The sequence below is a fragment of the Eucalyptus grandis genome, chromosome 8 (genome assembly GCF_016545825.1).
Source record: "Eucalyptus grandis isolate ANBG69807.140 chromosome 8, ASM1654582v1, whole genome shotgun sequence".
Taxonomy (NCBI): Eukaryota; Viridiplantae; Streptophyta; class Magnoliopsida; order Myrtales; family Myrtaceae; genus Eucalyptus; species Eucalyptus grandis.
Window position 1 is genome coordinate 1,183,038 of NC_052619.1, and position 12,914 is coordinate 1,195,951.

The window sequence follows — 12,914 nt, forward strand, 5'->3', positions numbered from 1 at the left end:
TACCACCTCTATTTCACCCCTGCAAGCAGAAACACAAGCCCTTACTTTTACTCTCCAATATCTCATCAACAAAGGCATGAATCAACATAATCTCCTTCTTGAATCCGACTGTCTGGCTGTGGTAGAGGCGATTTTTTTTTTTTTTTTTTTTGAGCGAAGGTAGAGGCGATTCATGATCAAGGTCGTATCATGTGGGAGAATAGAGCTCTCTTTGCTGAGGCTGCGACACTGCTCACTCGCTTCCAAACCCTACGAATTCAACACTGCAGAAGAGAATCTAATTTTGCTACTGACTGGGCCGCAAAAGCCCATGGCCATCATCTTCTCCCCCTCTAACTGGGCCGAGTTCCCTCCTCCTGCGCTTTTCGATATTTTATGCACTGAGGCGTTAAACTCTTGTAACTTTGCTATTCCATGAATGAAGTTTATTATCTTTCCGACCAAAAAAAAAAAAAAGAAGTGCAAAAATGTAGAGCCTTAATTCAGATATTGAGAAGCATAAATTTTTGAAAGGGGTTATACCAATAAATTCATAAATAGCATATTTACATCAAATAAATTTTTGTCTAAAAAGAATGTACAAAATAGAAATCACGTGATATATTTCCCCAAATTAATTTTTGTTTCACAAAATACTCACACTAGTATCCTTGATCTAAATTTTACCTCCGTTAGCATTCCATTCATTATCCTGTTTTTTTTTTTTTTTTTTTTTGAGCAACATTCATTATCCTGTTAACGTCCATATGTTTTGACACACGCAGTAGACGACTGCAATGCGGATCTTATGGTGAGAATGTCATAACCAATGTGGAAAATTCCATGTGTGTTGACACGTATGCATTTTAATAAAATGTAGATTTAGATCAAGACTACAAGTTTAGCATTTTCGGTCGGACAAAAATTAGTTTAGCAGCAAATGTATCGCACGGTGCCAGTTGGGCATTTTTAATGGACTTAACCCTTTCTGAAATGTAGATTTTTTTTTCGATTTTCTCTAGTTAAAGAAGGGCAGCTCACAAGTCACAACCAGAAAGAGAAAACAAAGAAAGAAATAGAGAACAAAGGGGAAATTCATTCGTAGGCCCATGTGTCAAGTCCAACTCCGACACGACACATCATGGGCTTTCCCTCTTGGGCTTGATCCAATTCCAGACAGCTCCGAAAAGGGAGACAAAAGAAAAATGTCCTTCTTCTTCCCCGTCGTACTTGGCAACGCATCGACCGATCGAGCTTCCAGCGCCGCGCAGCGTTCCCTCCGCCGTCGTCGGTCGGCGGCTCTTCCTCGACACTCCGAGCTTCAGTCCACGTCCGAAGCCCGACACTTCAGGTCCTTTCTCTCTCTCTCGCGTGAATTGTCGGCCTCGGTTATTGATCAGGCAGTAACCTCAGCTTGTGAGCTGGTCGTGGAGGTTCCGCATCGTCCTTCATTTAACGCATTGATGGAGTCAATTCGGAGCCCTCAAGTTTTTCCTTCCGTATTCGCTTCTCCGATAGAATTTTCATCGCGTGCCTTGCTGTTTCCCTTCGTCGGGCAGTTTACTGATTGCTTAATCTCGTGCTGATTTAATTCCGAGTGTTAGTGTAGTGATTGAGGGCAAGGCCTGGTTCATGGTGTTGGTTTTTGGTTCGGTTCTTTGCCTTGTAAGTCTGTAAATGAAGAAGCTTCAATCTTTACTTCTTAAAACCAAATCCTGTGTCTTTGCAGAGTTTTCTTTCCAATCATCAGCTGGGCATCTTTGCCTTGATATATTGTTGGTTGTTGCAATCTTCCTGATGGCAACTACGGCTTCTTCGCCACCTCTGCATATTTTAGGTACTGAAAAGTCTCTATCTTGATGCTCGTCCTGTGACTTGATGATTCGAACTTGACTTGTGTTGGTACAACTTGCTTTCTAGTTCGTGAACCGGAGGGGTTCTCTCTGTGGAATGGACCCCCATTCGCTAATGGTCAACCCAGTGTCAAGCTCGAGAGGACTCCATGCACAAGCACCATGTTCAGCACAGACGGGTCCAGGCTGATGGTGATAAGGTCCGACTCCGTGGTTGGCGTGTATGACTGCAGCAACTTCAAGGAAATCAGGAACTTCGAGATCCCCAATTTGGCCACGGCAGCATTGTCCCCATGCGGGACCTATCTCCAGACTTTCCAGAAATCCTCAACGCCACAGGAGAAGAATGTGATCTTGTGGAAAGTTGAGTCTGGGGAGTCTGTTTATCAGCTACTCCAGAAGAACATAACTAAAACGACATGGTACATGATATTAGTCAGGATCATCAGTTGGTCAATGATAGATTACTCATGATAGTGCGTACGCATTATATAGCGTTGCACCATTAATTTTCCTCATTTATGTGCATTGCCTCTCCATATTTTCACTACTTAATGGTTTGTGTGCTGCTCTCCAGGCCCTCCATCCGATTTAGTTCTGATGAAGCTGTTGCGTGTCGACTTGCGACAAATGAGATACAATTTTTCGATGGTTGTGACTTTTCAAAAGGTTTCAAATATAGGCTGAGAGTTCCTGGAATTGCTGCAGTTGAGCTCTCTAAAACTCCGGGGTCCCACATTGCAGCATTTGTTCCAGAATCTAAGGTTTGTGTTTCATGGCTATCTTGAATTAGTAAGGGACTGGTTCATAAACTTGACTAATGTGGCAACTCACGAAAAGTTCTATGACCAGGCCAGAGCAGACAACAATGTGATGAACAGTATAAGTAGCTATAATGTCTAGTTGCGTTTCTTTTTCATTAGACATTAGTTTCAAGCTGACTTTATGACATGGAACCTGTTAATAACAAACTCTTAGATTGGTTGGTTTGGTATCTGATTCTGATTCAAATAACTAGTAGAGACTTTGGTTCTTAAAGGATGACACAGCTGCTTTTTACTGCTGCTTTTGGTGTTTAGTGAATACAGAGATCACTTCTATTACGTGATTGGAAAGAGCATGATGATGATGACTTAGCAAGATCCATGTTTCACACCATGTACTGTAGAGAAAAATAGTCTTCATTTGCAGTGACCTAACGTTTGGTGAATTTTACGGTCAGCCATTACTGCTTTAAAGCACACAGGTTTTATAATTTTGAATGGCGTTTCCTTCTTGTCTGGAGAGAAATGAGTTTGGTGCTTAAAAGTAGGCTTTTAGAAAGTTTTGTCCTTTGTTATTATATACGAATGGTCCTTTATGTATGTCAAGTAACTTGACCTTGATAAGATTTTTGTGGTATATAGGGTGTCCCTGCCAGTGTCCAAATATTTGCGTGTAGGGAGGATCCGCAGAGTCAACCTGTTGCGCGGCGAAGTTTCTTACGCTGCTCATCAGTGCAGCTGCACTGGAATTATGGGTCCACTGGACTTCTGGTTGTGGTGCAGTCTGATGTTGATAAAACCAACCAGAGTTACTATGGGGAATCGAAGTTACTTGACAACAGATGGGACTCATGAAGGGCTCGTGCCTCTTCATAAGTCTTTATTTGTTTTCTTACTAAAACTGCCTATGTAATTATTTTCTTGAGACTTATCTTTTGCAGTTTTGGTGCTTTATCAGGTAAAGAGGGACCTATTCATGATGTTCAATGGTCATACTCTGGTTCAGAGTTTGCTGTTGTTTATGGCTGTATCCTTCACTGTTTTCAACTAGTATCATCACATTTATCACGTGGGAGTATGATGGACAAACATCCATCTTCTTATTAAGTTTGTATCCTCAAGGATCTCTGCTGGTGTTATTCAGCTGGTGGAACTTTGTAATGATTGTTCTTACTCTTTAGTAGTTAATTTGAGCTCTAGAAGGTACTAGGTTGTGTGATCTCAGCTGGATCTTTGGCCTGTGATAGAATGCTCAACTAATATGAAGTTAGGTAAATTGTGATTAACTCTAAATTCGTTGTGTTATGGTTCAGAAGTTTCTTGTAGTGACACTTCATTATCTACATTAGACATGTAGGCATCACTTAGTTCTCATGCATTATTGGAACTTTGTCCTTGCAACTGTTAGCTTTCATTTTGACTTTTCCTTGATCTGATCTCGTCATGCCTGCAAAGGCCACCATTTTTGACAAGAAGTGCAATCCACTTTGACAAGAAGTGCAATCCACTTCTTGAGCTTGGAACGGGCCCTTATAATACCATCAGATGGAATCCGAAGGGGAAGTGTATCCTTATGAAACATTATTTGCTATGAGTTGATACCGACTCTAGTTTTCCATTTGGTCAATAATTTTCTTTTATTACTTTCTTTATCCTTTTCCGTGATTATTAGAGTGGTTTTTTTTTTGGGTTGTTTATTTTATATTATATATATATATATATATATATATATATATATATATATATATATTTTTGGTGTTTTTGGTTTTTTTTGTTTTTTTTTTTTTTTTTTGGGGGGATGGTTTGTTTGGATGAGAGTCAGCTGCATTGCTACCTTAATTCACTGGTTTACAATTATATGTTTGGCAGGTTTTGGTAACTTACCTGGTGACATGGTAGGCTATTTTCTTTTTCATTATTGCTTTCCTTTTTGAATTTTTTTTTTTTTTGTTTCAGAATTATTTTTCAGCTGAAGTTACAATTTTTATATTCCCTTTTATTAGTACTGGGGATGAAGTTTTCTTCCTCAATACCCTAATTTATCACATATTAGGTTCTATCCTGTAGGCACCGCAACTTTGTATTGTCGGAAGGATCCAAGTAGGGTTTTTGTATTCTTTTTAAAAAGAAAAAATATATTGATATGCTTCTGGTCAGGAAATCTGTTGCTTTTCTCTGAGAGTGTTGTTTGCATTTGGAAAACAGTTTTCCCATATTAGTACTTCTAGTTTTCCCATATTAGTACTTCTAGTAGTAGTTGGAAGTTGTGAGGCAATAGGGATTGGAGTCTTGGTTGGTTAGCATTTGTAGACCCAGAAGTTGGAACACCAAAATCTGTGGCTCATGATAAAGGAAAGTAAAACTTTTCAAGTTTTGCTGATTTACTGATGAGTAGAAGCAGTCTGGCCTCTGGGTTCAGGCCCCTAATGAAGTCAACTTAGTAGATTGAGAGGCATTGGGAAGAAATATGATTGCCCAAAACTTGAAGGAGGGGCAAAGTTAAATATTTTTGACATAATAAAGCCACTAATGTTATAGAATCTGCGTTATTATTGTTAAAGCTTAGAGAGCTTCAACGCAGATGGTGTAGCAAGAAATTTGGACTGCAGAAAGCATCTCTTCTGTTAGAGACAGAAAAGCTTTCATTTAATCACTCTAGTCATCAGTTGATGCCTTATGAAGAGAGATAGATGAGGCCTTTTAGTTGATTTGATTGTTAAATTATGAACGGTACCGGAAATAGCTAATTTCTGCACACTTACTGTTTATTGGAGTGGCTCCCATATGAAAAAGCAGTGATAGTAGCTTTCAGGATTCTATTTCCTCCATTTACTTTCACATTAGCACTAATTAATAGCGACACATTCTAACACTCCCTCTCAAGCTGGCTTGAAGATATCTTCCATAGACAGCTTGCTCACTAGACGGTCAGATTGTCTTCTATTCAGTCCCTTGGTCAGAATGTCAGCAGCCTGTTCATCACTAGAAATATACGGCATACAAATCAGTCCGCTATCAAGTTTTTCTTTGATGGTGTTTATGCTTTGTCCGTTCATGTAACACGGGATTATGAGCAATTGCAATTGCTGCCTTATTATCGCAATACACTTTCATTGGTGTGGAACTCTGGATCCGTAGTTCATCCAAGATACCTTTAATCCACATAATTTTGTAGACACCATGTGCAATTGACCGAAACTCAGCTTTGGCATTGTTTCTTGCCACCACACTTTGCTTCTTTGCTTTTTACTCTTCCAAGTAACAAAATTTCCACCAACAAACGTGCAATAGCCTGAAGTAGATCTCCTATCCATAATGCTTCCAGCCCAATTTGCATCGGTGAACACCTCAATTTCTAGATGTCCATGTTTCTCAAACATTAGACCCTTACTAGGACTTCCCTTCAAGTAGCGTAGAATTCTGTATACTGCTTCAAAATGCCTTGGCCCTGGTGACTACATGAACTGGCTCACCATACTTACAGCAAATGTTATGTCACGTTGAGTATGAGATAAATAAATAAGTCGACCGACAAGCCTTTGCTATGTTTCTTGGTATATCACTTCTTTAGCCTTGGTTGGTTCAAGTTTCAAATTTGGCTCCACGAGTGTTTCCGCCACTTTACATCCTAATAAACCTGTCTCTTTGAGCAGATCAAGCACATATTTGCGTTGGTTATCAAATATGCCCTTCTTGGATCTCGTAAATTCTATTCCAAGAAAATATTTCAAGACATCCAAATCTTTAACTTCAAACTCCTCATCCAACTTCTTTTGCAAGCTTTCCAACTCAACTTTGTCATCACCAATCAGTATTATATCATCATCATAGACAATTAGAATGCAAGCTTACCTTCCTTCGAGTGTTTAAAGAATAGAGTGTGATCCCCTTGACTTTGGTGATAGCTGAATCTTTTAACCATCTTCTCGAACCGTTCAAACCACGCTCTTGGAGATTGTTTAAGTTCATACAACGACTTTTTCAATCTGCAGACTTTGCCTTCATTTTCTACAAAACTTGGTGGCAAACTCATAAACACTTCCTCCTCCAAGTCACCATTCAAGAAGACATTCTTCACGTCTAACTGGAGTAAGGGCCAATCAAGAACAACAGCCAAAGTAAAATACGAACATAATTTATCTTGGCAACTGGGGCAAAGGTCTCTTGATAGTCAATTCCATAAGTCTGAGTGAACCCCTTCGCCACTAGCCTTGCTTTATACCGTTCAACACTCTCATTGGGTTTACATTTTACAGTAAATAATTTACAGTCAACAATCTTTTTTTTCCTTCGGGTGGATCAACAACCAATTCCCAGATGCCATTCTTCATAAGTTCCCTCATTTCTTCCTCAATTGCCATCTTCCACTTTGGATCCTTCAAAGCTTCCTGGATATTTCTAGAGATAGATATGTGAGACAAGTTTGACACATACGCCTTATGATGATGAAACAGCTTTTGATATGACACATGTTTTGATATAGGATGCTAAATACATGATCTAACCCCTTTTCTAAGAGCTATGGGAAGATCACAGTACTTCTTTGCTATTTGTTCGCTGTTCTTTAAATTTATTGTGATGAGGGTTAACGCCGGACAAAACTAGGAACTCCTTTTCTTCAAATAATGTTCAAATATCTGCGAAATAGCATAAATTATTTGTCGATTCGCTTAGCTTCTACTTATTTGGCAAATGAGTAGTGTTCCATGTGTCTTGGTCTAGGAATCCGTATATAACGAAGGCTAATTGCCAATAGAGCATCCTTAGAGCTAATTGCCAATAGAGCATCCTTACACCAAATTAACCTAACCAATTTGGGGAAACATCAACTGGAGGCTGCAAAATAAGAATCAAATTAGTTTTGTTGCAACTGTGATTTAACTATAACTATGCTGTGAAGTATTGTACATATGTTTTGTGATTTAGTTGGAAGCTATAACATCTCAAAATTTAAATGAAGCGGCTTCTCACTAGTGCTGCAACTATTTTTTATTTTAAATCGAATCTGCACCTGTTGAGATGTTTATTAAGTACCCTTGAAAAGCTGCCATTACCCATTTTTGCAGCTTGAATGGTTGCGAGAAAGCTGTACCAGGTACTCCTACCGTATGAGTACTTAAGTTCGTGTCTATTCTATTGTATCTTTCACTATGTGCAGTTATTAGTATTTTTGAAGATATGTGGATCCGTGATTCTTAAATCATTGGGATTTGCTTGATTTTTGCTCCCAATGTCATGACTTGAAAAAAGAGAAACCTTAAGAAGCAAACGTCTCGCGAAATTTAATAAAACATTTAAATAAATTCAAACATTATGATTCCAAGACTCTTTTTGTGAAAATATGATATTTTTAAAAGAATTCAATCGATAAATAGTAAGAAATCAACTGATCAGTCTATCTATTTTTTTTTTCAACTATGATTAATGGATACTTTTCGATCATGATTCTATTTAGACGAGGATTCTATTTCCATAAGAATTGAATTCAAAAATTCCTTTCGAGTTTTAGATCTCTCAGCCCTTACCTCGGAGATTGATTACAAATTAATAAATCATCCCATGAATTTTTTTTTTCTTATTTGATTGGATAGTGTATATCTGGTATGCACACAACACAAATACCATGTAACCTATCGATTAGTTTTAATTGAACTGACGAGCTTACTAATTTAATTTGACTTTGGAAACCCAAGGCCAAGTCACAAGCTTTAGTTAAGCAGACTGTAGCAAGTGTCTTCTTTACCACGTCCTAGCAATTAGGTCAAGGTAAGGCCAAAATATAATTTTATTTTTCTATTTTTAACTTGTGAGATGACGTGCATAGAAAGTGCTTTTTGTTTTCAAAAATTGCAAAAATCTGACTAACTCGAGCAATAGGGCCATTGAGATCGAGTAGTAAGCTGCCAAGAAGACCCAATAAGCAAGATCTGAGTTTCTGTGGCTGCGATTGAAGTAGTTTAGGAGGCTTGATTTAGAGTACAGAAGCAGGAAGACTGGAGTTTGAGCCATGAAAAGGAAGGAGAGAAGAGAGCATGCGGGTAAGAGCTTAGCGGCGAAGAGTTTTCGATGGATAAGGGCAATTCGGAAGGATTCACAGAAGATACCAAAGAAATCAAGTGTCTTCAGATCATCTAGATTTCTGGTTTCTATGGCCAAACTTGCTCCTCTTTCGAAGAGAGAGTTTGAAGATGGCGTTTCGAAAAGGTTGGAACGGATTTCTGGGGATGATGGGCATTTCATTCCATTCCTTCCGGGTAAAAGTTAAAATAGAAGTCTGGTCTTCTCTCGATCCAATTTATCTTGCCACTTTGAACTGGTGGGCGTGTCCTCCCCCTCTTTCTGTATGTGATGGCCCGCTGTCGGGATCTGCAGTTTCTGGGAACTTGGGAGTTACTATGGTGTACATGTTAGTAGAAGTTAGTAGATGTTTACTTCTAAACTTGTAGCGAAGTTTGAACTCCACTTCTATTCTCCCGGTATTGCGAAAGAATTCAATTCTGTAACTTTGATTGAGGGCTCTCTTGAATGTAAATGCATTTACGCTGCTGAGGAAGGTCTCAAGTTGGGTAGACAATGGTGAAGCACAAGTTCCGTCGAGCTCCTAAAAATAGAAAAGAAAAGAAATATGTTTACGACCAGCTACAGATTTTCCGTATTTCTGTGTGTAGTATGAGTGGAGAGAAGTACGGGAATTATATTTATGGCGTGTGGGCTTGGATTGATAAAAAAAAAAATTAGGAAGGATGAATGCTGCTGCCTTTTCGTTTCTGCGAGCTGAGGTTTCTCCATAAACTCGGTCATCATGTACATTGAAACGCAATCATCAGATTATTCCGTTCTTTATCTTTGTAGGAAATTGAGAATGCCTATGATAACCCTCCAATTTCTCTATTATATTCTTTTTTCTGAAAACAAAAAAGAACAGAATTTCGTTTTGGTAACACCCACGGATTTTTTTATTACCCATAATAGAAAAGTAGCTGAGAAATATGAACAAAAATAGGAAGTAGAAAAAAAGAAGAAAAATAATAACTTCTTTTCAAATAATTTTTCTATTTCTCGAAATAGAATAATAAGCAAAAAATAGGAATAAAGTAGCAAAAAGTAGCTTGATCCGAGAACAATTTTTTAAAATAAGACATTTTCTCTCTTTTTCCTTTTTTTTTTTCTTCTTTTCCTCACCACCCGCCACCAGCCTCGGTTGCTGTTGATCGCTGACCCCGTTGTCGGATAGAAGAGGAGCAAGAAGAAAAAGAGAGGAAAAAAAAAGGAAAAAGTAAAAAAATTAAAAGAAATTTCACGTTACAAATAAATTTATGGATCGTATACGCATTCTTATTCTTTTTCTATTTTGAGAGTAGAAATTTTGTATTTTTACTCACAAATTATTCTAGACTATTTCTGAAAAATTATTTTTGATAACATAAATATTATCAAATGCACCGTAAAAGGACAAGAGCCCCCCTCATCCTCAAATGCGATCTTCGAATGAGGCTCATCTGTTAGAAACTAGGAATATCAGATATTTTTGTTCTTGGATGAGACTAAAATATATACCAGTAGTTCTCTCTTTTTCTTCTCGGAACCCTGTGGTTTACTCTTTCAAAATAGCTTCAAGGCTTGCTTGCTATAAATTCTCTCTTTCAAAGTAGGTTCAAGGATCACCACACCAGACATCGCTTGCATATTTCTGATGTGAGCACTTCAACTGGAATGTGTCCTTTGGGCCTGAGATCAGAGTTTTTGAAAGACGGCACCTCACGTTCTAAAAGTATACCGCGATTCGTGACCACATATTGGAACACAGTCCATCCTCAGCTCAAATTCATTCAACAATATTCAGTCCTACTGGCTGAAGATAAAACCCCTTTGGGCGGGGAGTAAAAGCTGAACATACGGAATTGGCTCCTTACAAAGAAACGGAAAAAACAAAAACAATGGATGAAGTCACAATCTTTAATAACCAAATTCCGACAAGGTTTCTTGCTAATGATACAAGGACTTCAACATGGAAAACAATCTTAACTCAAGCAAAACTCCAATCTTCTGATAATAACAAAAATGGCCTGACTATGATGGGCAAAACGTGTCTGCTAGGGCTTCTAAGGGTGCGTTTAGTAACGTTTGCATTCAAAATTGTTGCAGAACGTAAATAGAAAAAACTATTTCTGCTCCAAGGAACAATTTTTGAACAAAAGAACGCGTTTGGTTAATTTTTTCTTGGAATGGAAAAAGAACGAAACACGTTTGGTAAACTTGTATAATTTTTTTGTTTTTTTTTTTTTTTTTAATTTTTTAATATTTTTTATTTTTCCTATTTTATTTGTTATTTTTCTTTTTCTTCCTTTTGGCCGATCGCCGGCCTTAGCCATGGCCAACGATCGGCCGACGAGGTCACGGCGAGGCTTGCCGGCCCCGACGAGCTCGAGCTCGCCTGATTCGGTGAGGCCGAGCCTCGCCCAGACCCACCAAGCGACGCCGACGACTGGTGGTGGCCGGCAAGGCCGAGCCTCACCGGGTGGCTGGGCGAGCTTGACCTCGCTGGGGCCAACGACGCCGGCGAGGTTGTCGGCCAAAAAAAAAAAAAAAAAGAGAGAGAGAAAATTATTTCTTGAAAGTGTTCAGAAACAAGAAACAAGATTTCTTGTTTCTTGTTTCTATTCCAAATTTGTTCCCGAGAACAAAAAAATAGATTTGGAACAAAAACGCAAATAAACGCGTTTATGTTCTTTTTTTGTTTTCCAGAACAAAAAAACAGAAATTGTGTTCATAAACACGGACTAGGAACATAAACAAACAGCCCCTAAATCGTCCACTTGCGTCCCCATTAGACACCAACAGATTCTTGTGCAATCGTAGAAACAATATATATACTCATGTCACCCAAATTACCGGCAGGTCCGCATGATAGATTTCCACCCAAAATAGTAGCATTTAGCTCTAGAATCTTATGCTTCGGCTGATTCCTGCATTAATACCAGATGCTTCCTCACCGTAAGGTCTAGAAGGCTCCCCGATCTGCTGAACCGGCCCTTTTGCTCCGACCACTGCCTTCTCATGCTTACTCTGCACGCGAAATGAATATAAATAATTTCAGGCAATTTTGAAAGTTGACGTGAGAACATACATTAGCAATCTGATTCTCTTGAATCACCGGTACTTCTTCCTTGGATTTTTTGTTTGTTTCTTCCGATTACGGGTCAGTCCTCTATTTTTCCCCATCTAAAGCATTTGCACAGCAAAAGTAAAATCTTTGACTATGGCAACGAGTAGTTAAGACCATTAACGGAACTGACCAGAACCATTGCACGCAGGCTCACCTGATACGTGATATGGCGCTTTCCATTGACTGTTTGAGGCAAGGATGGAATTGCTGGACCCCTATAGGCGCATCAAAGTCAACCACAAATTGAATACATCCTGAGAGCAATTTTACCATGACACGGCACTAAATATTTCCATTGAGTTTTCATGTGTGTCAAAAAAAAAGAAAAAAGAAAAGAAAAGAAAACTCGTGCATTTTGAAAGCCATAGGTCCATGATTTTGATGCATCGGTAGCTCTCTCACGTCTGTTCTTTACTCTTCATTTAATTTCTACTTCTTAATTAGAGCCAGAATGCTTTCACCCTCCTCAAAAGTTCTCTTTCCTTTTCCTTCTAAGTCCATATGATAAAGTAGCAAAAAGATTGATATAACATCTTTCTTATTTCGTGATAGCAAATAAAACTCATAGAAATGTTAGTTCAAGTTTTAGCTAAATCCAGCTGCTCGAAAAGGTTCAATATCCTTTAAAAAGAAAGAAATGATTTGTTTATACAAAGACACATTCTACACTTGCACCGCGTTATTTTGCGCTTTATACTGGGTAATAAAAATTTGTCTTCATTCCAAAAGATTGTTCAATGTTAAGACTTTTCCTTGTAAGTAAAGGTCTCGACCCTTGATATCAAACGTGTAAGAAAAATTTTCAAGAAATGGAGGAACAAAAAACAAATCTTAAATAGGCACATTCGTGGAGCCCATACATACCCAGCACGTAAATATTAATTTACTTTTCAAAGCATAAGTTGTAATTGATTGATGAAAATGGGTGCCTAATATCGCTCTTCTGGGACTACGTTAAGATTAAGATGGAAAATATTGGACAAGCAACTGAAAACAGACCTTGTATACATCTCTGCTTTGGCGGCAAGTTTTGCAGCTCGTCGCTGCTTCACCTGCTTATAAAACTCATCGGCTGACTCTTCAGATTCACTTTCCTCTGAGTCAGCACCTCCATTAGCCTCTAGATTCCCATCTTCGTCACTGAGATCATCC

General features: G+C 38.5%; 1 protein-coding gene across 1 annotated transcript; it reads left to right on the forward strand.

The window, feature by feature from the left end:
• Window positions 1-1,225: 1,225 nt before the first annotated feature.
• LOC120287555 (eukaryotic translation initiation factor 2A-like) lies at window positions 1,226-4,288 on the forward strand. The gene is given in 8 exon segments (XM_039300398.1): window positions 1,226-1,330; window positions 1,709-1,816; window positions 1,900-2,254; window positions 2,410-2,596; window positions 3,239-3,423; window positions 3,425-3,468; window positions 3,555-3,623; window positions 4,052-4,288. Coding segments are annotated over 7 exon segments (894 nt in total). The 5' UTR covers window positions 1,226-1,330; window positions 1,709-1,776; the 3' UTR covers window positions 4,066-4,288.
• The last annotated feature ends 8,626 nt before the right edge of the window (window positions 4,289-12,914 follow it).